The sequence below is a fragment of the Arvicanthis niloticus genome, chromosome 23, assembly GCF_011762505.2.
Source record: "Arvicanthis niloticus isolate mArvNil1 chromosome 23, mArvNil1.pat.X, whole genome shotgun sequence".
Lineage (NCBI taxonomy): Eukaryota > Metazoa > Chordata > Mammalia > Rodentia > Muridae > Arvicanthis > Arvicanthis niloticus.
The window spans coordinates 6,209,664-6,236,168 of NC_133430.1; the positions used below are offsets into that span (position 1 = coordinate 6,209,664).

A 26,505-nucleotide genomic window follows, 5' to 3' on the forward strand; every position below is an offset into this window, starting at 1 on the left:
ATGTAGGGTACTACATAGAGCAGCTGTGAGGTACAGAGACAGAGAAACTGTTGCCTGCAGGACCAGCCACATCTGAGGGTCACTCCACATTCCTCAGGCTGGTCCACCATCTGTGCTGAGAACCCTGATACCTGCCAGTCCAAGATCCCTCTGTACTGGGCAGTGCTCTGTGGCACATAGATGACAGAGGCTATCACAAAGCCACAGTCCATCTGGTACAGGCAGAACCTCTCCAGATTTAGGGTGCCACCTAACCTGGGAGCTGTCTCAAGGACCCACTATGCAGCTGATGCCCAGACCTCCTCAGGCACTTGAGTCCTACCAAGTTACCAGCAGCTGCAAGAGATGAGAGAGAGGAAGACCTCTGTGCCTGGGGAAGAGGGTCAGGGACCACAGTTTTTGTTGGCGAGCATGTTGCAGAGAGCATGTCAACCGCAAGTCTCTTGCGTCTCACCTTGTGGTTGTCTAGGAGAGGCCCGGGAGGGGTAGTGCTAAAGTGTGGACCCAGAAGAAGTAGTCGCCTATTCCCCGCCCCCCTCGGGACACAGGGGAAGATAGAGACACAAAGAAGGGAGGCGGGACTGGGCACTCCATAGAAACCGGGCTCACCACAGGTAGGAGCTGTCTCCCACAGAGGCTTCCAGGAAGAGCACCCAAGTGAGACAGGTCACTAGAGAACAGTCAGGAATTGCTATGTGTTCCACAAGAGGGCGCCCTGCTGGCTCTCACTGCCCAGACCTGTGTAGCAACGGGATGGGGCTACCAACGGGAGTTGGGGGCCTGGGGTGAAGGTTTGCTGGGTGAGTGATGGATATTTGTGTGACTCTCAGCCTCTGAGGGCAACCCTCAGGGTCAGGGATACAGCTGGAGCAGAACAGAGCTGCTGCCGGGCCTCTGATTTAGCGCCCCGTAGGCGCTCTGAGCTGGGGCAGCTGTGCAGCAGAAAGGGCGCCGATCGGAGCCCCCGACTCCCCATCCCCGTCTGAAGTCTGATGAGTATGGGGCCGTTGCTGAGAGGAGAGCGAGTTCTTCTCCGGGAGCGGGGGCGTTCTTCCTAGGTCAGCCCCAGGAGGCAGAGAAGGAGCTTCGATTTTAGCGAGGACTCCATCCTGGGCGATAGATAGTGTGGACTACCGAATCTACCGTCTTGTTTACACTCCTGGTGAACTCTGACCCGTGTATGAAAAACAACAACAACAAAAAAAATGCCCCCTGGTTAAAAATACCAAACACAAGGAAGGTAAATTCACAAAAGGGTTACTATCAATTCGGGCTTCTGGGATGAGGGAGGGGCCCTGCGCAGGAACTGCTGGGGCAGGCCGAAGGGGGGAGGACTGAGGATGGATAAGAGGCAGGAACCACCTTGACTCTTCAATTCCGGGACACCAAAAGGAACCGCCCCCAAGCCTCACCCATCTGAGTCCACTGCAAGGTCTGGCTGCTGAGTCTGGCCCCTCTGGGTGTCCAGGTGTGCCCCCTCCTCCCTGTCACCCGGAGAGTCCCTATCAGTCGCTGTGGCAGGCAGTACTGAGTTGGACGAGCCCTCAGTAGCCCTCCTTCTTGTGTAGGGTGGCCTTTAGGACACCGGTGACCGCTCTCTCCCGGCTCCCAAGATGGGGACAGTTGGGCCTCTTGAGAGTCAAACTGATTCACTCCCCACGCCGGCCTCCCTCCTCGGGGTCTGGAGAGCTAGGCCGGGAAGTGCCAGGTCCCACGAACCGGGAAACCCAGGCCAGAGCTGGAACTCTGGATCTGCGGCGGGGCTCCGTTACCCGCGTGGCCCTGGCTCCGGGCCACCCGAGGGCGGCGCCTGCGGGGCCGCGCTCGCGCTCACGGGTGCCTCGCCCTGGCCGCGGGCCGCGCCGGGGGCGCCCGGGGCGGCGGAGGCGGATGTGGGCGGGCGGCGCGGGCGCGGGGCGGGGAGAAGGCGGGCCGGCGGCGGCGGCGGCAGCACCGAGGCGGCGGGCGGCCGGCCCAGCGCGGCAGCGCACGCGAGTCCGGGACAGGCGGAGCGGACCGAGCAGCGCCCTGCGGCCGGCACCGCGGCGGCCCAGACCCGGCCGGCAGCGCGCGCCCGGCCGCCGCTGCCTTCAGCCGGCCCCGCCCAGCGTCCGCCCGCGGGATGCGGAGCGGCGGGCGCCCGAGGCCGCGGCCCGGCTAGGCCCCGTCGCCCGCACGCGGCGGCCCGGTGAGTGCCCGCGCCGCGCCCTGTTCCGGGCCGCGGCCACCCCGCTTTGTTCCCGGCCGCGCCGCGCCTCGGAGCAAGAGCAGGAAGTGGCCGAGAGGAGGCCTGGGCGGGGAGCGCGCGGGGCCGGGCTGGTCGCGCAGGAGGCCCACGCCGGCGAGGGTGCGGGCGGCCGCTGCGTGACCTTGGGTGGCCGCTCCGCGGGGCCAGGTCGCGGGAGAGGGGCGCTGTTAGTGTGCGCAGTGGGGGCCGGTGCGCCCTGGGGCCTGGGGCCGCCCGGGCACTCGGCCAGCGAGGGTAGGAGAAAGGCTCGCCCCGCGGCCTGCGTACGGTGGGAGGGCCCTGGGAAGGAGAACTCATTTCCCACGGACAGAAAGTTGTGCGCGGTGGCACGGTGCCCAGGCTAGCCCACAAAGGACTGCTAGCCCTCTTGGGCCCGGAAGCTGCTTCCTGGACTAGGTGGCTTCTGGAGGTGCTGGGGCCTGGAGGACGGCGTGGGCTCGGCCTCCGGGATCCGGGATACTGGCCGAGCTGATGGATTTGTCTAAAGAGGACTGGTTTCTAAGTTGGGCGGTGGTGGAACCTTGGGCTTCTGCTTTGTGGCCAGACTCCTCCTCCCCCAGGCCCCTGGTCTTGCTCCAGGTGGCTAGCCTTGACTGCTTAGGGCCATCACTAAAGTGAAGGGCGAGTCGCCTTGGTGGGGCCCCAGCTGGGCGTGTGGCCCACGGGCCAGTGTCCCAGAGGGGCTGAACTCTTAAGACTTAACAATAGCAACCATATGCCCTTACGGCAAGGCCCTCCACAGGCATGGTGGGAAGACTGTCCCATGCTCAGGGCTGCTGAATGTGGACATTGGCGTTAACACTGCTGTGTCTCTTCACTCCATGTGTATGAATTTATTTTTACATGGCTCTGGACAGCTGACTGTCATCAGCAGACCTTGGGGCTGGGTGGGGGTAGGGGACATCCACAGAGAGCTCTTGCAGTACAGCCCTCTGCCTCCAGGCCACACCCACCCTGACAGCTACCGAGCTTGGGATTTCTTCTTGGCTTTTCTTTTCCGTTCTGGCTTTCAGTTGCCACCTGCTTGCTGAGGGGAGAGCTCTTTCCTTCTTGGGCCAGGTGTGGTCTTTCCTACTCTGGCATTTGGCATTTGGCACATAGCAGCGGGCCTTCCTTTTGTTCCACATTTAGCTTCAGACAAGGCAAAGTGACATGGACTCTGGGTGCCAGCTTGTGCCTTCTGGACTAGAGAGATGACATAGGGGGCTGTCAGTCAGCTCTAGTTGATCTTAGTGGGGATCTGTTTCACAGTGGTCTTCCGGTCTTTTTCCTGGGCCTGTCCACATGAACTCCGGGTGGAGGGACGGCACAGGCTTGCTGGTCAAGGGGTGTCCAAATGCACACTCCCAGAATGTCCAGAGTTGGGGAATATTTAAAGGATATCTAGACATACCTCCAGCAGAGAAGCAATGGGGGAAACCTTTGCAAGATGAGCCGGCAGACTTTGCTTCGCACAGGCTAGCCAGTTGGCCACTGCAGGACCCTTCGTCTTGTATGTTACCTGCCCTGTCTGTGGGCTCCTGGATGCTGTAATTGTGGGCCATAACCACCTTGCTCTTGGGTATTCCTTACCAGCAAGTGGTCTGAAAGTCTCTTTGTCCCAGGCTCGACTTAACCATACATGGCCTACTACATACTCGCCAAATGGACGAGATAGCTTCCAAGGACGGAGTGTTGTGTTTCTGAGGGCGTCTGGGGTTTTGCCTGAGGAGCTTTCAGTATTTGCTTGAAGGACTTTTATACCATTACCTGCTCTACCTGAGCTCTCCGGTGTTTGTGTTCCTAACTTGAGCCACAGGAACCCTGTGACCTGCATTAGGTCTCCTAGACTGTAGAAGGTGGTGAGAATGAGTGATAAGAACCTCTCACTAGTGTGAGGCAGAGCAGAAGCAATCAAGGCTGCCTGGAGGAGGTGGCCTCTTTGCTGGGGTAGCAAATTGAGCAAGCTGCCCAACAGGAAAAGCCTTCTGGCAATGAGTGCTCCAGCAGAGGTAGGAGGCGAGGGTTGGCCACAGCCTTGCTCAGACCACCAGGCCTGGATCTGGGTGCGGCATCTACTGGAGCAGGGTCTTACACAGCAACCTTTAGAGAGAAGTCAGGCAGGCTGGCAGAGAACGGGTGAGGAGGGCACTTGGGAACCAGGGACGGGTACATCAAATGCGGGGACACAGGTAATTGTGGGTCGTCCTCTGCGGTTCACGAAAGCTGACCTCAGGCAGGACCCTGCCTCACATACTTTCTTGCCTTGTTCTAGACGCTGCGGCCAGGCCGGCTGGGCTCAGCCTGCTGAGAAGAGATTCTGAGCATCCCTGGGTTACCCCGGTCTGTGGGGGCCACGGATACCATGAACGACGTAGCCATTGTGAAGGAGGGCTGGCTGCACAAACGAGGTCAGTCCGTGCTCTACAGGAGGAGCAGAGCTGAGCCTGGCTCTGCCCAGCTCTTAGATGTGGGACTGGGGGGCTCCACTGACCCAGCAGGCAATGTTGTAGCCGTATCGTATCGCTGTGTCTAGGCCTGCACGACAGGAGGGGCGTCTCCCCGTCATGGGGCTCTAGGCCTGCTTCAGGAGTGTGCAGGCCCAGTTTTTCCCATAGTATGGAGGTCATGGCCTCCTCCTGGGGCCTCTTGGCCAGAGGCTGAGGCCCTGTGCAGGGCCTGCTGTGAGTGGATTGGGGGTGGGGCCAGCTGCTGCTGCCTCACTCCTGGCTTTCCTGGAAGGCAGCAAGGACGTGGCTGCTGTTCCAGGGCTGGCAGGCTGGTAGCCTGGGCACTGCCCAAGGGCTCCTGAGGGCAAGCAGGGCAGGGCTGCTCGGCTTGGCCCTTTGCCCACCTCAGGCTTGGATTCCTGAAGTCAAGGGGCTCCTCATCAGCATAGGCCCAAAAGGGGGCGTGTTAGCGTTAGAACTGAAAAGCTGACTGAGACTCGCTCTTCCCAGTCCTGCGCGAGGCCCCTCACCTTCCAGCTTACCCGCCATTCTTTCTCCAGCCTGTCAGGAGTAAGTTTCAAAGCCAGTTCCCGAGGACAGTCACTTGCTCTTGCCCCAGGGCAGGCATCTCACCCCCTTCTGACTTCCTCTTCCTGTAGACCTGTTCCCTCCGGAAGCCCTAGGGTGATCCTTGCCAGTTCCAGCCTCTCCTCCCACTTGTCTTCCTGGCTCTCTATAGAGGGAATTGTACTTTTGGGTGGCAGGAGGAGGATCCAGACACAGAAGATGGGAGGTGGGAACAAAAGTTGGCGTTAGGACATGGGGCTTCGTGGGGTGTGTACAACTCAGACAGCTCAGGGCAGGGGCCACAGGAGCTAAGGGAGGTGGGGGAGGATGGTTGGGACCAGGGTGGTGGTGGGGGAAGATGGGGGCAAGTGTGCCGAGAGGTCCCAGTCTGGCAGCTGCAGGGAAGAGTTTGTGTTGGGCTCGGCCAGGAGGCTGTGACCTGTGCTTTGTCTGGCTCCAGGGTACCCTGCCCCCACCTGCCTTCCCATTTGCTCTCCGATGCATCCTTCCCTGACCCACTCAGAATCCTGCCTCCTGAGCTCAGATCCCTAGGTCATGCCCTGCTGTCTGCCTCACCTCTCCATTGTCATGTGACTCATTCTCTTTGGCTCCCTCTTCTTCCCAACCCCAGGCCATACACAGCCTATTTCATGGACAAATGTGTATTGTGTGGCTGTCTGAGTTAGGGCCAGCGGAGAGATTGCTGGACCTCAAGTTACGGGACATCTCCCCAGGTAGAAACCCTTCTGAGGCCTAGGGGGTGCCATGTTGTTCCTTATGGCTGAGCTTTCTGAAGGGGCCAGGTGGAATAGGACATTAGCCCTGTGGGCCTGCAGAGGCCATGTTTGAACCTGATTTGGCAGCTGTCAGTGTCCCTCCCCAGGAGAAGGTCGCTGAGCTCTTTAGGCCTTGATTTCCCCAGTTATGCCCCGGAAATGGTGGTGGGTAAAGAGGTGAGACAGTGTGTAACCTGCGGGATGACAAGTGGACACGACACCTGACTACCCCTTGGAATAGACAAGGACCACCTGTCTTTGGGGTGGGGTGTTCCAGCCTCAGGCCAGAAGAGACATGCTGTTCCCGTGGTCCCTCACTCTCCTCCAGCTCCAGCCTAGGTGGTCAAGGCTCTGCTGCAGGCGATGGCATCTGTATGCCACATTCCCGGGCTGGGTCCTCCTATTCTGCCCTACTGCAGGCCAGCCAAGACTCAAGCTTGACCTGCTGCTGTTTGCCGAGAAAGACTGTCTTGGTGATCCTCGTTTGTCCCTTGTACACCCCCAGCCCTGTATGCTGTGGGCTCCATTAGTTTGGGGTTCTATCCCTCCCTGTCTTTGATTGCCATGTTAGACTTCTAACCTGAGGCCGCTCTGTCTTATTTGGCTGGCGTAGGCAGGGAGGAAAGGCTATTGCAGTTGTCTTTAGTGTCCCATGATCTCTCAGACACCTGGATATCCCTCATACCCCCTTCCTCTGCTGCTTTTGTAGGTGATAGCACTGCTGGCTGGATATCCCTCATATCCCCCTCTGCTGGCTGGGAACTGAACTCATCTTTGCTAGGCCTCCATGTCCAGCCAGGGGCTTGGAGCACGTCAGTTCTTGGCTGTATCCCAAGCTCATTGTGGGCTGACCATGCCTTCAGAGCTATTTGGGCAAAGACGAGAGAATGCTGCTCCTCCTCACTCTGTGGATACAGAGACCCCAGGTCCAGGTTTCTCCAACTCTTTGGGAGTTAGGTGCTCAGTTCTCAGGAAGTGTCCTCAAGCCACTTCCCAGGAGCCCTGCTGGTGCTCTGGGCCAGAGGGTGCCCCCAGTGCTCAGCGCTGGAGCAGACATTCTGGTTGTGCACTGGTCTGTGGCTGGGTGTTAGCCTCTGGACGGCAGCTTCCCTACGCATCCAACAGCACAGACCTGTGGAGGGAGGCTGGGCTTGAGCTCCTAGAGATGAGGGGTGACTGGTCTGGTGGACCTCAGTGCTGGTCACGTATCCTCAGAGGCAGAGGTTTGGGGTTGACGAACCATGTCTTCACAGCCTGCCTGGGGTGTACTTGCCCGGGACCTCTGGTTTCAGCCTGAAGATTGCAATGAGCTATGTACTGAGGCCACAAGCCTTGTGTGTTAGTCTTTTGGGTTCTCCCCTCAAATCCCTGATGCTTGCTGGGCTGTGTGGGTGAGAGCTGCCCTGGCAGAGCCTGTAGCCAGAGAGTCTTCTTGGCCAGGTTAGTCATTGTCTGTGTTTTCCATCTCCCAGCAGGTGGCTAGACCTGGTGGGTCAGGAGCTGTAGAGACACTGACAGTGAATGAAGGGCTATGGGTTTGGAGTGGGTAGCACATACCAACTGCAGGGCCACCTCATGCGCTCACTCCTCAGACTTAGTTGAGGGGCCCAGCAGGGTAGGAGGAGCCTAGCTGTTCTCACAGGGTTAATACCTGGTAGGTGGAAGGAGTTTGGGCAAGGATGGCGGGAAGCTGCCATATAGTGTGGGGCTCTCTAGCTTTGGGTGTGAATCAGTGAGTGCTGACCTCATGATCTCTCCCGGGAGGGTCAAGGGTCCTGAGCCCAGCCGGCAGGTCAACAACTAGGGACTAGCTGCTACGTTGGGGGACTGAGCCTGAGAGAGAGGTAAGCATGTAGCATTCCTGGAGAACTGGACAGAGGTAGCAACTGAATGCTCTGGGCCCACTCATGGAGGGGACAGTACACTGCAGTGTGTGGCTTTGGCTGAGCCTTGGCTGGTGCTGGGACTGAGTTTCCTGTTTTGTGAGCGTGTTGAGTTCTCCCTTAAAAACAAACTACAAAAGAGGAAGCTGGGTGGCCTTCCACTGGGGTGTGAGGGTCAGTACTGGCCCAGCCTGGTGACTCCAGGGTGGGCAGCACTCCTCTCTGCTTCCTGATGACCATCCTCTGGACAGAACTGTCCCAGTGGGGCCAAGCCACATGGAAGTCACCAGGAGGTGAGGAAAAGTGTGTGGACATGGGACTCCACTGAGCTGCTGGGTCTGGGGTAGCCTCTTGGCCCTGCCAGCTCTGCAGGGTGGCCAAGTGCACTGTGCAGAGAGTCATTGAGACCTGGAAGGGGGTGAGGTGCTGTGTGGATGGCCAGAGACCTACAGTCGCTGCTAGGAGTAGCTTGAGGGCTTGCATCAGGCTGGTTCCTAGAAGTGCCATGGGGTAGTGGGGAGAACTGTGCTGTCCTTCTCTGGCAATTCTCTGCCCAGTCACACCCGAGCCAGGCCCAGAGCCAGCACTAGCCCTCAGGCTCTCCCTGTAACAGTAGCTGTGGCTGTCCCAGCCACCCCACCATGGCTGGTGATCCACCCACACCCAGCACTTCCCCAGAAGAGTCTGCCCAGCCAAGATCTAGACTCCAGCCCAGCCATGGTGGGTAGAGGAACAGCCAGGAGCCCCTTAGTGCCAGAGGCCTGTCTGCAGGTAGCTGCATGCCTCACTTTCAGATGCCTTACTATCTTTTGCCTCTGAATGGCTTGTGTCCCCCACCCCTGCCCCGCCCCACCCCACCCCTCTCCATTCATTTAGGCTTGTGGGGTTTTGTTTTGTTTGTTTGTTTGTTTGTTTGTTTTGAGATAGTGTCTTTGTAGCCTAGACTCTCCTGAACTCAAGTGAGTTTCCTGCCTCAGCCTTTTGAGTGCTGGGAATACAAGTGGTACCACTACTCCTGGCCTCCTGGTGTGTTTTTGCTTTGCTGGTTTGTTTGAGCTCTTGGCATAGGACTTAGGAGGTGGTGGCCCCCAAGACATTGTTCTAGAAGAGAAGGCTTCCCTACCCTTGGCGAGGCTCTGGTATCTGTAGGGTGAAGGCAAGGCTGGGGCAGGCTTATCCCTTTTGCTCTTTCTGGGCCTCCTTTTAAAGTGTGTGTGTGTGTGTGTGTGTGTGTGTGTGTGTGTGTGTGTGTGTGTATGTGTGTATGCATGCGTGCACACGTATTGCGTGCAGGGGAGGGGAACTCTCATGCATATGTTCCAGGGACACCTTGTGAGTCGTTTCTCTTCTACCATGTGTATCCTGGGATCAAACTTGGGTCATCAGGCCTGAGGGCAGGTGCCTTTACCCTCTAAGCCATCTTACAGGATCCTATGTGGGCCTCGTGGGCAGTGCCACGATGAGGTAGAGAGGGAGGATGGGTAAGGGGAGGGTGCAGCTTTGGGGACTCAGCACAGGAACATCTGTGGGGTCTGAGCTGTCTCATGTCTGGGGAAGGAGGATGGCTGAGAGGGTTGGGCTGGTGTAGGGAGACTAAAAGCCAGCATAGGACGGTGGCCATGTGGCTTGCACAGAAGCTGTGGGTCTAGCTGATGGGGAGGATAGGAGTGGAATGGGAGGCTTGGGTTGTACTGTGTGTACGGCAGGGTGGGGCTGGAGGCCGGCCTTCCCTCTGCTACAGGGCGGGTGGGGAGTGCTGTGGAGGAGGTAGGTATTGTAAGATGTGGGTGGGTAGACTGAAGTCTGGACCAGCGCTCCTGTGGCTCAGGGAGCTGGGCTGGAGGTGGCAGTGGAGAGGCGGCCTACCCACAGCCGATTCCAGGAAGCTGGAGACCTTTCGCCGCATTGCAGTTGGGTGGTTGCTGTATCTCAGCTCTTCTCGGCTGAGGTCTACCTATGCAGTTTGTGTCCTGGCGGTCCCTCAGCTCTGGTTATTTCCTGCCTCTCTGTGACAAAGGGTCCCTTTGTCCAAGCCTCAGTTTCTCTAGAGAGCTGGTGGGCACAAACCCTACTTCTTGCTAGGTGAGATTTTACATTCGTGGGCTGTGGCAAAAGCCCCTTCAGGTCAAGTGAAGTGCCACTGCCATTACTGCCCCACCCTGTGAGACCAACTTGAGCACCCCTCTCAGAAAGGCTACACCTGGGCTGTACCCCGTAACAGCAGACCTGGGGTTCACCTGCTCATGGGCAGCACATCCTTTCACTCCCGGCCCCTTGACCCAGCTCTTGGTCATTGAGTATGCTGGGGGTCAAGAGACATGGATCTGAGGATCTATATAGGGGCCTGGGAGGCTGGGCCTTGGAGATGACCTTGCCACCTGCTGACCACCCACTGCCCAGAAGGCAGCAGGAGCTGGGCTAATGGCCCCAATGGGCTGCCATCAGCAAACCGCTTGCTCAATGTGCTGGAGAAGGTAAATGGGCGCCCGGCAGCTGTCGGTGCGATGGATGTGTTGGTGGTAGGGGACGTTTGGTCGCTGCTGTCAGCTGGCGCCTGCTCCCCGGGCCTGCTGGGGCTCACTTTGCTGTGGAGAAACAGCTCGGTGCCGCCTGGCGCCCTGCCAGCTGCCGCCTGCCACTGCCACTGCGGCAAAGTGTTTATCCAGCAGTTTCCCCAAGAACCGGGGACTTGGAGAGAATGTTCACGGTGATCAAGACACAGGGGCCAGGCCAGTGTGAGAGACGCTAGTTGTGCCTCAGCCTCTTGAGTGCTAGGATTAAAGACCATGTCCAACCTTCCCCTTTCCTAGTGTGATGGTTTAGGTACAGGAGGCCCTGGTGTGGGAACTTGGAGGCTAAGCCACACAGATGCTATAAGGCCTAGACCTTGACATCAGTAAGTAGCACCTCTGGGTACCTCTTCCCCTAGGATTGGACAGGATCTGTTCTTAGAAGGGTAGGTGGAGGTGGGCCTGAGGGAGCCCTGAAGTTGTTGGGGAGCCCCTGCCTCTTCCTAGGTGCTGGTCTTGATGCTAGGAGATGGAGCAGGTCCTTGGGTGGAGTGGGTACCGCCTGTCATCTGTGCATGCCGGGTGTGAGACCTGGATGGGCTTGCAGATGTGAAGGGTGGACAGCTGGGTTTACTGTGGTGTGAGGCTGGACTTAGCCCTGGGGGTCTGCTGTTCTCTCGTTGAGAAGCTGTTGTCAGTCAGGCTTCTGCCTCAAGAGCCACGGGGACCACATTGTGGAGGTGGCGCCTGGTCATTCGTCATCTGTCCATGTGTTTATTAACATGGGCCTTGTAAGGCAACTCCAGGTGGAGGAGCCCGGCAGCTCTTGTGGACCATGTGCACCTGTATTCCCAGAGCTGTGTAGACAGGTGGAGGGCCCTGGCTGCTGCTGTGCTGGACTCAGATGGACTCGTCTGAGTTCAGGGTACCAAGCATCCAGTCGGGTTACAGGAGCCAAGAAGAGCCTGGTTGCGCCAGAGCCTAGCACTTCCACAGAGGCCAGAGTGGCTCAGGCCCAGTCTCTTCTTGTTGGACTATGAAGAGAGAAGAGGGAGGCCTGCCAATGTTTGTATTCCCAAAAGAGACCCCAGGGCAGGCAGGAGTATTCCTAGACTGTAGAGCAATGCAGGACCAGGGCAGCCACCTCATATCTGTCTGTCACAGTGGCTCATTTCTGTCGTGGAGTAAGGTTTGGGGTCTGTCTGGACAGAACTCATTAACATGCAGGCCACAGCCCAGGCTGCAGCTGCCTCAGCCGGTACCCCCAGTGACCAACTGGCTAGACCTTGAGGCAGGAGATAAAGAAAGAGATCTGTGTGTGTCAGAGCTGTGGCCCCCTTTCCTGTGAAAGGGAGAGACATCATGAGATCACTTCACTTACATTTCTCCTTGGCCACGTGGCCTTTGTGTGCTTTGTGTGGCCAGGGAGGGGAAGGGCACCTAGGCCCTCTGTGTATTTGTGGGGCTGGGCACTCACCTTGTCCTCTGCCTGGTGAGTACCACCCTGTCTCTATCTCCAGGTCTAGATTCTGGAATCTGCCAGGCCTGGGGGCTGGTCATGTAGGCTCAGAGCCAGTAGGAGATTCAGGGTCAGGGTGGTGGTCTACGTGTGGGACCAGAACTGGGGCCTGCACTGGGCACAGTGAGATGGGCAGCAGTTGGTAAATCAAGATGGATTTCTGGGGTGCGGGTGCGTGGCTCATCAGCCTTTGTATTCGGTTAGTGTCCCGGGGAGCGGCAGCTGCTGAGATGCGAGGTACTCCATCAGGGGCCGACAGCTCCAGACTGGTGCTGGCGGGTGGGCACACACGGCGGGTGGCCTGGGATACCCCCCAGTGCTCTGCTGTATTACTCTGAGCCCCTGCCTACCATGGCACCCTCTAGGCCCTGTGCCAGGGGAGGGGCTGTGGTGGGGATGCTGGGCATGTGAGTCCCTGCAGGTGTGTCCCACATGTTCAGAAGCAGGGCTGCTGCCTGAAGGGGTTCGTGGGACTTTACAGAGCTAGGTAGGGACCCTGTTCTGTGTCCTCGTTATGAGGTCTCAGACCCTCCTCCTAATGAGGGAGGGTTGGTTTTGGCAATCGCTCTGAGGCCCCCAATGGCTGTGGGAGTTGGCTGCACTGGAGAGCTGGGCTTCAGGCTGCTAAAGATGGGAGGCAGGGTTGGGTTTACAGGCGCCCTAGTGGTCACATGTGGACTGTAGGCCATTGAAGAGAATGAACTTGCCTATGCCCTAGAGGAATCCCGGCCACATTTGGGCACTCGCCAGGAGTCAGGAGGACTTTCTTGCTTTGCAGCCCCTGTCCGTTGTGGGGCTAGGGTCTGCATCAGTGCTGACAAGCCTGGGAGGTCTGCAGTGCTGACGAGAAGACGGGAGAGTAGCTGCTCACCCCTGGAGCAGCAGTCTTGGCTTGGTGGTTCTGTTCACTTCTTCCTCGGGCTCCACTTAGGTTCTCTCACCCCTCTGTGCAGGGTGTGGAGGGTCTTGCAGAGCAAGGCCGCTATCTAGAAATGCCTCCCAGGCATTGGAAAAGGCTAGCTGGTGGGAGGTGGATCATGGGGAGAGCCCTGCCATATGCTGCCCAGAGCCCCGCAGGTCCTGGGAGCCTGGACGAGTCCCAGCTGATGATATACTATACTGAGTAGACTATCTCACCTGGGGAAGTGTTCTCAGGGAACACCCAGATTTGGTACATACTATAAGAGGGTAGAGCAGGAAAGCCGGCCACCCTCCCTGGGGCAGCAGAGTGAGATTGGGGCACTGCCTTATGCCCGAGACCACGGTGCTTGACCTTGTGACTTGGTCTGTGCCCAGGAGCACCTCGTGGTAGGTGGCCTGGACAAGCCGTCACTCACCACACATTCCTTCAGGTATCCTTGTTTAGGGCTCAGTGGAGCAGGCAGACTTAATCCTAGACAGAGCTGAGGGACCCCAGCCCTGTGGGCCGCCCCTCCTATCCTCAACCTAGTGTCCCCTCAGATGAAGAAGTTGCCTAATTAGTTAGTTCCCTGTTGTTCAGATTCCTTGCTCGGCAAAATGTAAATTAAACATTTTTTTCCGGGTGTCAGTATGAAAAATGACAGTCGCTGGGAGATCACAGAGGACATCTGCTCTGATTCCTGAGTGTGGTGCCTGCGTATGGCTGATGTTGCAAAACTGGAGGGAACAATGTTCTTGTGTACCTGGGCGACCCGGGCGGGACTCAGCTGGGTGTGGCACTGTTCCAGCCATGGCACCTCCTGGGTCTGCTCACAGGCAGAGCCCTGGATGATGATGCTCCCAGCAATGTGCACTGGCAGTTGTGCCCTGGTGCCAGTGCCTTCTGGGAAAGCTGAAGTGTCCCAGGTCCCTTCCCCACCTCACACTGTACCTGGATCTGTGTGCCTGGGTGCTCTCAGGTGTCTGGGTCCTCACAGTAGAGTTCACATGCAGCTCCTTATGTCTCCCATCCCCTGCAGGGGAATATATTAAAACCTGGCGGCCACGCTACTTCCTCCTCAAGAATGATGGCACCTTTATTGGCTACAAGGAACGGCCTCAGGATGTGGAGCAGAGAGAGTCCCCACTCAACAACTTCTCAGTGGCACGTAAGTGTCTTAGCCATGCGGGTTGGATGGGGTGGCTAGGCAGGCCAGCAGGGTGACTAACACTGCCCACTGAGAAACCCAAGAAGAGCCTCCTGTTGGTCCTAGGGTGCTGGGCAGTGCTGGCCCTGAGTCACCTCTTCTAGGACTGGTGAATGGCCAGCTCTGGCAGAGCCAGGGGGTCCTTGCTAAACGACTGATGGGTCTCCATGTAGTGACTGAGCCTGATCTAGGGGGTGGGTTGACCAGGGTCCCTGTGGATTAAATAGCCACTCAAGGCCATTCCTTGGGAACTCTTGAGTAGACAGTGGCAGGAGCAGCTCCCAGCTCTAAGAGTGAATGACATCACAAGGACTGTCTCTGTAATGCTCCCAGGGAAGGCCATCAGAAGCCCTTCGCACTGTGGGTCTTGTGTTTCCTTTAGCTGGAGTGCCAGTGGGAGTCAGCCCTGCTCCAGGATTGGGGAGGGTGATAAAGTTGGGGACACTCTGAAGCTGTATGAGAGCTTGGGGCTGAGGTGCTGTGTTCTTGTTCTCTGCCACATTGTCACAGCCCAGTTATGCCTGGAGCTGGACAGGGTACGTTTGACAGTGTTAAGCAGCAGCAGTAAGCCAGAGCGGTTACTAACTGCAGACTCTGGGCTCCTCCTTGGGCTGCAGTCTGGAGTGTAGAGTCTGTGCCTAGCATAGCTTGGTCTGCATTTATCCCCACAACCTTCTTGATAGGCTCCTGCCCTGCAGGTAGCTCTGTTTGACTCTCCTCAGATCCTAGGGGCTTCCATCTCCCGTCACTTGGCCAGTCCCCAGGTCTGCCCCAGACTCTCAGGGCTTAACATAGGTTGCTGCCTCTACAGCTGGATGGGAAAGGAATCTCAGCTTACTTCTGCGGGAGGAAGGAAAGGGGCCTCTCTGGAGCAGACACATAGGTATACGTACTAGCCAAGGGGCCGCTGGGCAGTGGGCAAGGCTTGGCCTTCAAGAAGGTCTTGGGCCTCAGGAGGTGGACAGTTTGCACCTAGCCGGGAATAAAGCAGGGCGGGGCTGTGCTCAAACTTTTCCTCTGAGATTGGTTCTGGAGGGTAGGCTTCAGACCCCCACTTGGTGCTAGTTTTCATCTGCCTGTCTGACAGTCTGTCTCAGATGTGCTGGAGACAAGGCTCAGGGTGATTTTTCCACCCCTCCCCCAACCCCATGTTGACACAGGCCTTTCCCAAGGCTGGGCCTCAAGCCCCTCTCGGCCCCTTGCTTGGCAGACTGCCCCTTGCTCATTCATTGGAGCCTGGAGGCCCCTCACATTGCCAGGACCCGGACGATGGAATGTGGGAGGCCCCTCAGTCCCTCCTCCCTTACGGAGCCTTGCCAGGAAGCCCTCTTGCTGCACACATACCCTCAGGGTTCGGGCTGTCCGGAGATCCACCCTTAAAGGTGTGCATATAGGTGTGTCCACCAGGTGTTCATGCTCTGGGTATCCCCACTCCTGTGTGTGCTCCCCGTGTGAGGTTTGGGTGCTGCATATAGGTGTAATTTTTCCAGAGACTCTATATGTTGTTGGGGAAACAGCAAGATACTTCTGTACCAGGAGGGGCGGGTGGGCTGTCTCTGCTCCCCGATCCCTGAGGCCCAACAGAAGGTAGGGAGCAGCAGTTGAAGGGGAGAGGAGCTTTAGAAGTCGTTAGGTGTAGGGTTAGCTGATCCAGCCTGACTGGCTCCTTCACCTGCAGAGCGGAACAGCTCAGCTCTGGCAGGTCTTGGGTCTCTGCTCTTTGAGAGGAATCAGGGCTAGGAGAGTGGACGGAGCTGGCTGTGGTGGCTCATGCTGCAGTCCTGGCACTCAGGAAGCTGAGGCATGATTACCTCAAATTCAAGACCAGTTTAGACTATATAGTTCCAGGTCAGTCAAAATTACATAGGAAAAAAACAAAAAAGCCAGGGGTGGTGGCTAAAACCTATGGTGGGCAGAGGCAAGAACATTGCCATAGTTTGAGACTTCTGGTCTACATGGAGTTTTCCAGAACTACACAGCAAAGACCCCATATCAAACAGACAAACAAAAAACTTTAAAACTTTTTACATTTTATTATTTTGTGAATGAAGAAGGGTGTTTGTTTTATGTATATGTGTATATGGTGCTCTTCGAGACAGGTGGAGGGCATCAGATCCCTGGAACCTGAGTTCTAGATGGTTGTGAGTTGCTATATGGTTGCTGGGAATTGAACTCTGGTCTTCTGGAAGAGCAGTTGGTGCTTTTAACCAATGAGCTGTCTCTCTAGCCCCTGAAATAAATATGTGTGTGTTTGTTTGCTTGCTTGCTTTTTAAGACATGGTTTCTCTGTGTAGCCCTGGCTGTCCTGGAACTTGCTCTGTAGACCAGGCTGGCCTCAAAGTCACAGAGATCCACCTGTGCTAGGATTAAAGGTGTTTCCACCACACACGGAAAATACACTTCTAAAGTGAGGATGGGACAGGATTGAGGTCTGGGGACTATGGTCTGTCTGGTAAGGACTGTGAGGAGAGTTTCATGGAGGAACAGGGGACATATGCAGATAGATGCTCTCTGACTTCTTTAGAATGCCAGCTGATGAAGACAGAGCGGCCAAGGCCCAACACCTTCATCATCCGCTGCCTGCAGTGGACCACAGTCATTGAGCGCACCTTCCATGTGGAGACGCCTGAGGAGCGGTGAGTGGGCAGGGTGTAGACAGGGCGTCAGGAGCAGTGGGCTGTGTTCTCCGCTCAGGGCCATGCTTGCTTGAGAGCCTGAGGTCTCTGCTCAGTCCATTCTGGAGAACTAGACTGGAGCACTTGTGGGTTGAATGGGGCATGATGGGAGAAATGTTAGTGTCCCAGGTACCTTGAGGTTTCTGATACTCTTGAGTGTATGGAGTCCCAGGTTCTGGGTGGATGCCTGCAGCTTCAGGACCAGGCAGCCAGGCTACTGGAGGGTGAAAGCCATGGAACAGCTCCTCCTGGTGCCTGAGGCCTCACTTGACCCCCTGCAGGGAAGAGTGGACCACTGCCATTCAGACTGTGGCGGATGGACTCAAAAGGCAGGAGGAGGAGACGATGGACTTCCGGTCAGGCTCACCCAGTGACAACTCGGGAGCTGAAGAGATGGAGGTGTCCCTGACCAAGCCCAAGCACCGTGTGGTGAGTCTGGGCTCTGTTTCTGCTGGGGTTACCAGGGGTTGTGGGGGGACCTGGCAGGTCCTGGTATTCCTGCCTGGCTTCCTGTATGGGCCTGGGTATCCCTGGCTCCTCTGGACGTGGACTGAGGATATTCCTCAGTGGGCAGAGTACTTGTCTAGCACACACGAGACCCCAATACTTACAAAAAGTAAAACGAAGATGCCCGCTGGCTCCCAAGGCCCAGTATTCTAACTAAATTGCACAGAACCCTCCACTGACCCCCCCAGGCCGGCAGATGGAAGAGTGGGCCTGGCTTGTGTCTGCTGTCTTGCTGTCGGCTAACTTGGAGGAGCCTTGCTCACTCTGGACAGTCAAGCCGAAGGTGGTGGCATAGATACTTATTACTGTAGGCTAGTTGTGGTGAGCAAGGGCTCTCCCTAACTGGGCTCCGTCAACTACCCACAGACCATGAATGAGTTTGAGTACCTGAAGCTGCTGGGCAAGGGCACCTTTGGGAAGGTGATCCTGGTGAAGGAGAAGGCCACGGGCCGCTACTACGCCATGAAGATCCTCAAGAAGGAGGTCATCGTTGCCAAGGTGCAGGGAGGGCAGTGTCAGAGGGAGGGTGAGAGGAATGGGATGCAGGAGAGATGGGAGCTCACTTGGCTCTGCGTTCCAGGATGAGGTCGCCCACACGCTTACTGAGAACCGTGTCCTGCAGAACTCTAGGCATCCCTTCCTTACGGTAAGTAGTGGCCATCAGTCTGGTCCCTGTGGGATCGGGATGAGCGGGCCCAAGTGAGTTACTCCCACACCCCCACAAGAGCTTCCTGGGTATCAGGTGGACTGATGGAAGGGTGGGGCTGGAAGCCTGCCCACAGCTGTAGTGTGCAGGGGGGAGTCTGCTCTTCTCACTCTGCTGAGGCCTTGAGTTGCCCCAAGTCTCCATCCCCGCAGTCCTCTGAGACCCCCGCAGTCTTCCAGGCTGACCCTCGGGTTTATTATGAGTGAAGCTCACTTACACAGCTTGCCGAGTTCCAGGGTCAGCATTGTGGGCTTTAAGCAGGGGCTCTTGTAGCCCATGATGGGAAGGCTACTGGGGTGGCTCAGCACACCAGTTCTAGAAACTGTAAGCTGTTGTGTCAACACCCCAACCGGAGGCTCTTGGGAACCCCACAACTTGGTACAGTCCTTATACTTGCACCTAGATCTCATGTCTCCCATCTTAAAATACACCAGTTGGCATGGTGGCTTGCTTCTATAGTCTCTGCTGAGTTCCAGGACAGCCTGGGCTACAGTGCTGCCTTATCTCAAGACACTAAAATGTGCCCTGGTACATCTTGGGGTGGCCTGGGGGCCAGTGTCACTGTGCTGCTGCTTCTTCAGTTCTTAGGCTTACCCTGTTTCCATTCCAGGCCCTCAAGTACTCATTCCAGACCCACGACCGTCTCTGCTTTGTCATGGAGTATGCCAATGGGGGCGAGGTAGGGCCACAGGCAGCTTCAGGCCTAGGCACTTGATGGGTGAACTTGTCCCTCTGAGAGCCTTGGGACCCTCTCTGTAGTACAGATCACTGGTGCTGCCTGCCCTAGCCATGTGAGCCTGCAGCTGCTTGTTTGGGATGTCTTATTTCTGCTGAAGTCCCCCAGTCTCCAGTTCTCTTTGGGGCTAGTCCCTAACCTTCCCTTTGCCTGTGGGTCAGGGTTGGCGGGGCCCTCAGGCAGGCTGGCCCTCGTCAGCGCTCTCCATCCCGCAGCTCTTCTTCCACCTGTCTCGTGAGCGTGTGTTCTCGGAGGACCGGGCCCGCTTCTATGGTGCGGAGATTGTGTCCGCCCTGGACTACTTGCACTCCGAGAAGAATGTGGTGTACCGGGACCTGAAGGTGTGCTCAGGGACCAGGGGGGGGCAGGGACTGGGGGTGCGGACACACTAACTGAGGCTTCCCACACAGCTGGAGAACCTCATGCTGGACAAAGACGGGCACATCAAGATAACGGACTTCGGGCTGTGCAAGGAGGGTATCAAGGATGGTGCCACTATGAAGACATTCTGTGGAACACCCGAGTACCTGGCCCCTGAGGTGCTCTGCCACTTCTTGTGTGCTCCCCCACACCCTCCCATGCCCCCGACACGTGTTGACAGAGTCCCCCATCTAGGTGCTGGAGGACAACGACTATGGCCGTGCCGTGGACTGGTGGGGGCTGGGCGTGGTCATGTACGAGATGATGTGTGGCCGCCTGCCCTTCTACAACCAGGACCACGAGAAGCTGTTCGAGCTCATCCTCATGGAGGAGATCCGCTTCCCACGCACACTCGGCCCAGAGGCTAAGTCCCTGCTCTCCGGGCTGCTCAAGAAGGACCCTACACAGAGGTAAGAGCTACCAGGGCTTCTGGCTCGGCCTTCTTCCAGACAGTACTGCTGCCCACTGTACCCACCATAGTCTCAGTCACACGTAGCCAGGGTGGGGTGGTCACGCAGCTCGGGATACCCCCACCGTGTGAGCATCCCCATGACCTGTCACCTTGCATGCAATGTCTGAGCCCTGACCTATGTCCTACCCACAGGCTCGGTGGGGGCTCTGAGGACGCCAAGGAGATCATGCAGCACCGATTCTTTGCCAACATCGTGTGGCAAGATGTGTATGAGAAGAAGGTGTGCATCTGACCTCTGTGCCCGTCTCTGGATCACACGCGTGTGTACACACAAACACTCTCACTCTGGCCACTGTGTCCATCTGTGGATCACACGTGCATGTGCACATACATACACACACTCATTCTGGACACTGCCCATCTCTGGATCACACATGTATGTACACACATATAAACACTCTCACTCTGGACACTGTGTCCGCTGGATCACACATGTGTGTGCACACATACTCTGACTCTCCGGTTTTTGCTAGCTCAGACCCCCATGCTGGACTCACATGTCCCCACAGAGCCATAGGGATGTGCACACCCTCCTTGCTCGCAAAGGAGAGGGTAGTATGCTGCCGTGTACAACTCGCTCAGTCGCCTGGTCTCTCCAGGCTCGTGATTGTGCCCGTGTTGCCTACACCTGTGCCCTTGCTCCTGCCCTCTGCCTGGAGATCTCGTATGCCCCATGTTGAAAGCTAGCTGAGGGTGGAGAGTAATGTCTAGGTATCTCCAGCTCTGAGGAGAGCCTCATCCCACTCTGGGACAGCACCTGCTTCTGGCACAGTGGAGGCCACTGCAGAGCAGAGCCCCCTTGTACGCATCCCTAGGTGTGGTTCTCTTCAGCTCCTGAGTACCCTTGGCCCAGGCTGATGAGAAACATGGCAGGTAGCCTCAACCTTGATGTGTTGGGTGCCCTGTCCCCAAGCCTGCTTTCAGTGTATCCAGCCTGCCCTTGACCTTGAATGTCCCTTCTAGATAACAAGGGACCAGCAGCACGTAGGGTCTGGGTGGCACACCTTTCCTGCCCATACCCAACTAGAGATCTCAGGAGTCAACATGTAGCATTACCCTCACACCAGATTTGGGGGATAGCATTTGAAGATCCTTGCCTGTGGGACCCAAAAGGACGTTAGCCTCTAGTGTACACACCACTTTCCAGTTCCTCTCTTCTTCCTGGACGGTCAGTGAGGCAGGTGAGCTCACCTGAAGTCTACTTCCTGTCCTTCCATATTTAGAAAACTTGAGCCAGACAGTGGTGGCACCACTGCACGCCTTTGATCTCAGCATTTGGGAGACAGAAACAAGTGGATCTCTGAGTCTGAGGCTAGCCTGGTTTACACAGAGAAAAACCCAGTTTCGAAAAACCAAAAGAAAAAATATAAAACCTCAGAAGGAAAATGATGACCAGAGGAAAAGGAGTCCCCACCCCCTGGAGATGGGCAGTCACTACCCTCTGTCACTCTGGACGTCTCTGGGCTCGCTCTCCCCTGCCCACACTGCCCTACCCAGTCCCATCTCCTAGAGCTGTGCCTTAGTGCCGGTGGCCCACCCCTCAGGAGGTCAGTATTGCCTGGAGAGGAGGGGCTGGAACACAGTAATAACCAAGTCCTTCTGTTGCTCCTCAGCTGAGCCCACCCTTCAAGCCCCAGGTCACCTCTGAGACGGACACCAGGTATTTCGATGAGGAGTTCACAGCTCAGATGATCACCATCACGCCGCCTGATCAAGGTGAGGTCACCCTGCTCTAAGGCACTTGGGCCTTTTTTTCTTTGAGCTGGACTTACAGGTGGTTGTGAACGGCCACGGAGGGACTGGGACTGAACCTGGGTCCTCTACCAGAGCAGCCAGTGCTCTTAACCACTAAGCCATCTCTCCAGCCCCAAACCCACACTTACTTTTTTTAAAAAACAAAACAACAAACCAACCTTCGGAGGGTGGTAGTAACCAGGAGGAGAGTGAGTATTCTGAGGGCCAGTCACTGCCAGCTCGCAGGGCCTCCTTGTGTCATCTACCATGTGTCTGGTGGGTGGGCTGTTTCTGGAGCCTGGTCTGAGCCCTCCCATGGCCCACAGATGACAGCATGGAGTGCGTGGACAGCGAGCGGAGGCCGCACTTCCCCCAGTTCTCCTACTCAGCCAGTGGCACAGCCTGAAGCCTGGGGCAGTGGCTGGCAGCTATGCACTCCTCTGCATTGCCGAGTCCAGAAGCCCCGCATGGATCATCTGTACCTGATGGTTTTGTTTCTCGGATGCGCTGGGGAGGAACCTTGCCAGGCTCCAGGACCAGGGAGGATGTTTCTACTGTGGGCAGCAGCCTACCTCCCAGCCAGGTCAGGAGGAAAACTAGCCTGGGGTTTTTCTTAATTTATTTCATCCAGTTTGAGGCCAGACATGTGGCCTCAGTGCCCAGAACAATTAGATGCAAGTAGAAAACTATTAAGGACTGACGCGACCATGTGCAATGTGGGCTCATGGGTCTGGGTGGGTCCTGACACTGTCCCCAATGGCCTGTCCACCCTGGCCGCCACCTGTCTCTAGGGTCCAGGGCCAAAGTCCAGCGGGAAGGCAGCAGATCACCTAACTGGTATGCTAGCTGGTTCTCTCCCTCTGGGGTGGGAGAGGGCACAGAGCTGCTTCAGCCTAGGGCTGGATGGGATGGCCAGGGCTCAATTTAGGTTGACAGAGGAACAAGCATCCACTTTGTTGCCGTTGATCGTGCTGTTCAAAGGCATTTAGAGGATGTTGATCTTGGTGACAGAAGAGCCCTCCTGCTCCTGTGAGGGCGGCAGCTTTGGCGGATGCCCGGGAACAGCTGCCTCACACGAGCTCCTCTCCTAGCACTTGTCCTTTTAGATGCTTTACTTCTCCCGCTGTTGCCCTGGCCTGTCCCCTCCTGGCCAGACACTGGCCATTGCTGCACCATGTTTTTTACAACATTCGATTTCAGCATTTGTACTATTATAATAAGAAACTGTCCCTCCAGATTCAATAAAAATTGCTTTTCAAATTTGTGGTTTGCTTTCTGGTGTGGGAGCCTTGTGTGGGTTGGAGGTGACGGGTGTGCCGTGGGTCTCTTCAGGGTGGGTCCTAGGAACTGGTCCCTGAGACTCCAGTGATAGCCTTCAGGGGAGGACGTCCTCCTGGCAGGGCACTCCTGACAGAGAAGTGGGGGATCTCGGCTGTCTCTGGAGTCCACTCTTAGGGTGACCCTCCCTTAGCTATCCAGCACAGCTGCCAGCCCCAGCTGCTCTGTCTGGCAGGGCAATAAGCCAGACCCTGATACCAGAAAGGATAACATGCTGGAGAGACAGTTCAAAAAGCACTCAGGAGGCCCTGGTTGAGGTCACATAGCACATCTGTGACTGAACAGAACTGAGGACTGTTCTGGGTTTGGGTGGAGGTGACAGGAGCCAAGGTCACTCTGGAGTGTCAGCAATCCTGAGTCCCAGCTGCCACCAAGATAGACTGAGTATGTTGCCAGTGACACCTGCTGGCTACTGGTGGAACTGCAGCAATCAACAGTAACTGCTCAGCAAACCGCGTAGAGGCCTCCAGCCAAAAGCCAGGCTCCCTGAAGGTGTGGACTAGTGGCTGGTGGCCGCCTAGTGGCTGGTGGCCATGCTCAGATGGTGTCTGACTCTTGCAAAGGTAGGGCAAGTGATGGTCTGGATCTCTGGAAGATAACAATATCCACTTCTAGAACAGCCAAAGTTTTTCTCTGGGTGACCACAAGCCCTTCTGGAACCTTATACAGCATTGCCTACTGTACTTTGAAGAAAGGTTTGTAGACAAAACCACCAGGTCTGGATGGTGGTACACACCTTTAGTCCTAGCACTTGAGTTCAAGGCCAGCCAGGTCCGTGTGGTAAGACCCAGTCAGGGAGGGAGGGAGGGAGCAAGCACAGTAGTGCTTTCTGTGACCCCCAGACTTAGAGCTAAACCTTACCTCAAGTGGCTGAAACGTAGAAACACAGCTAAAGCCAGGGCTGGGCTGGATGGAGGCTACAGGCTGCTCTTTCCATGACCCCCCTCAGGGATGTTTCTCTAGTACAGAGGAAGGGGCCCTGAAGTTGTGCCCCACCACAGAGGTGGGTAACGCTCTTGGCGGTGGCTTCCTGAGCCCACTGTTACTCATGTAAGCTGCCCAGCATAATCACTGTAGGTTGCTGGGAGCCAGGCATCTGAGGAGTGCTCTTGGGAAGTGGTACCCTCTCCCCAGAGGCAGGCCTGGCCTAGCCTGACCAACCAGAGCAGATGAAGGGATAGACCCTGTAGCTGTGGTATGCTCTGGTAAGCTTAAGTGAGGTAGCTAAAGTAGTCTAATTCATAAGGTAGGAAGAATGGTGTTTGCCAGGGTGGGCAGTGGGAATGAGGTGTAGCTGCTTAGTGGCTATAGTTTCCATTTAGGGAAATGACCTACTAAGGCCAAGAAAGAAAGTTTACTATTTCTCTGTGGGGACTGAGTTGAAACAAGACCTTCTGAGCTGTGTTCTGGGATATGGCTTAGTGCTTGTAGTGTGGCGCTATTTTGGGGAGATGTGAGCAAACACCTACTGAGCCCAGCTAGGGAACCAATGACAGATGCCACCGAAGTCCAGCCTAAAGAAGCATGAATTTTACAGAGGTGTTATACAAGAATATAGGTGAGGGGTTGCTTACAGGAACAGAAATGCATCGCCAAGGCATGGGTGACAGCTCACAAAAGCATACCCCAAAACAAACTACAAGCAGCTGAACAGGCTGGAGAGTGGTCTGAGCCTTTGAGGCAGCTCAGCTGATCTGAGAATGCTTGGTCAGTTTTAGTGACTTCCTGAAGCTTACATGCTGAGCTTAAGGAGCTTCCCTACAGGAGGAGTGTTTTACCATGCCCCACTCCCAACATCCTGTGTCTTAAAGAGCTCTCCAAGATGGAAAACTGCTATATGACAGAAATGGTGGGAATAGCTTTGTCAGGCATGGCTTTCACTGCAAGGGAGGGGCCAGGCAGTCTGCACTAGGAGAGGGGAGGCCGGCCTATGGAATATGAAGACTGGTGAGGACCCTATTCATATCCCTCTTCATCGGGAATGTGGACTGCTTGTTCCCTCCCTTGCTCTCAACATGATTAACACCATCAAGGATGCTCTGATCCAGTGCAGGTCCCACTGGCAATCTGCTATGCAAACTCTGGCCACCCTAGCTCTAATCCCCAAATATTCTCAGTCCTTTTCACAAGCTCTCAAGCTCCTCCCACAGCACAGGTGGGTGCTCAGCAGGCAGGAACTGACACCTGGGTTCATCTTATTCCCTCTGGGGTTATCATCTGACACTGGGTGCTGTCCAATATCTATGTACTCTGTTCTTTTTTAAAGTTGGATAGGGGCCGAGGCATCTGTTGCCAAAATGCTTGCCATGTAAACATGACCTAAGTTTGGCCCCCACAATACGTATTTTAAAAAGCACAGTGGTGGCATTTGTTTATACTCCTAATGCTAGGGAGATGACACAGGCGGGGCCCTGAGGCTTGCCGTCCAGACAGCCTAACCTAATCAGTGAGCTTCGGGCTAAATGAAGAGGCCTTGTCTTAAACAGAAAACCACCCACAAGCCAAATAAAACCAAAACAATACAAAGTAGATTGCTGGCTCCACACATGCAAACTCATGCATGCGCCTCAGGCTAACATGTGCACTCAAATACACTCCCCAAACAGTTTTTAAGTCCCGATACCTCATGGCTGGATGCTGGCAGATTATAAGTCTATGACATGTAAGATGTCATTCAAAGCCATGCCACAGCTCTCGGGAACCGACATGGCAGCTGGCAGGAATAACAAACATCCATATTCTGTATGGTGGAGTTAGAAAAGCCGACAGGCACTAGATGCTTCTGAGCCCCAACTTGGGAAGACACAAACAACCATACAAACACCCAGAGGAAGGGCCTCCAGGCAACAAGTGAGCAGATCCAAGGTGACGGAGCCCTAAGGGACAGGAAGCAGGAGAGGTTAAGTCTGCTTTTTTTGTTTATGAGGACAGCCTGAAGGTGGTGGGGGCTGGACGATGATCCCAACTGGTGACAGAGACGCAGAAGCTCGTAGTAAAGAACAGCTTAGACCAGAGGACAGAGTGGAGAGAGCCCACAGGGCCTGGCAGAAAGCTAGGCCAGGATAAAACAGCACCAGAAGCCATGGAAGTATGGGTGTGGTGTATGGTCAGGGTTTTGCTTTGCCCCCCAACAACCAGCTCCTTGTTTCTGACACTTGCAGTCAAGAGGCTTGGTGGCTTCAGCCTTCAAGCCTGCTAATCAAGATCCAGAGGACTGCCAGGTGTGGTGGAGCACACCTTTAGTCCCAGAACTCAGGAGGCAGAAGCAGGCGGATCTTTGTGAGTTTGAGGCCAGCCTGGTCTACAGAGTGAGTTCAAGGCCAGCAGGGCTTCACAGTGAGCCCTTGCCACAAATAAAAAATAAACAGATAGATAGACAGACAGACAGACAAAACATCCATCTCAGTGGCTGGCCTATCTGGGTGCCCCTGCCCCCAGCACTGCTACAATAGCGTAATGGCTACCCCGGGGCCCATATGGGCCCAGCTCTTAGCCACTATCTACAGACCACCAGCTTCCACCCTTAAAACTAGCCAGGGTCCCATTATCCACAGCAGTGAGGGATCTTCCCAGACTGTGTAAGGCCTTTCCCCTCCTGCAGTCCCCAAAGCCTCCTGCTCACAAAGGGCCTCTGGGCCAACTGTCCAGTCCTATCAGGAAACTGGAACCAACCTCATCTAGAATAGCACCTCACTGAAGTGCACGGGAACCGACAGCCATAGCTGTTCTTAGAGAGCAGGACAAGGAGACCTCTGCCCTGTCCATCCACCCACCTACCAGCCAACCACTAAGAAGTAGCAGACCCAGGTGGCCGCAGTGACTGGCCCATCACTATCCTCCAGGCCACCTTACCTCCTGTGTACTCCTTCCAAAGCCC

The 26,505-nt window shown here is 56.1% G+C and overlaps 1 protein-coding gene and 1 long non-coding RNA gene across 3 annotated transcripts; one reads left to right on the forward strand and one right to left on the reverse strand.

The window, feature by feature from the left end:
• Window positions 1–1,421: 1,421 nt before the first annotated feature.
• Window positions 1,422–22,550, forward strand: Akt1 (AKT serine/threonine kinase 1). Of its 2 annotated transcripts, none has more exons than XM_076921003.1 (14): window positions 1,422–1,468; window positions 4,503–4,638; window positions 13,873–14,001; window positions 16,565–16,676; window positions 16,997–17,144; window positions 17,589–17,720; window positions 17,803–17,868; window positions 18,539–18,607; window positions 18,880–19,005; window positions 19,075–19,203; window positions 19,280–19,494; window positions 19,689–19,776; window positions 21,170–21,272; window positions 21,617–22,550. In XM_076921003.1, the coding sequence occupies exons 2-14, from the start codon at window positions 4,593–4,595 to the stop codon at window positions 21,694–21,696; spliced, it is 1,443 nt and encodes a 480-aa protein (XP_076777118.1). In that variant the 5' UTR covers window positions 1,422–1,468; window positions 4,503–4,592; the 3' UTR covers window positions 21,697–22,550. The 2 variants fall into 2 exon arrangements, with proteins under 2 accessions (XP_076777118.1, XP_076777117.1); XM_076921002.1 differs by lacking the exon at window positions 1,422–1,468 and adding an exon at window positions 2,040–2,188.
• On the reverse strand, window positions 16,054–26,469 carry LOC143436724 (uncharacterized). Its single transcript, XR_013106548.1, has 2 exons — window positions 25,252–26,469; window positions 16,054–17,894 (listed from the first exon to the last, which is right to left on the reverse strand). It is a non-coding gene; the product is annotated as an uncharacterized LOC143436724 (long non-coding RNA).
• Window positions 26,470–26,505: the final 36 nt, after the last annotated feature.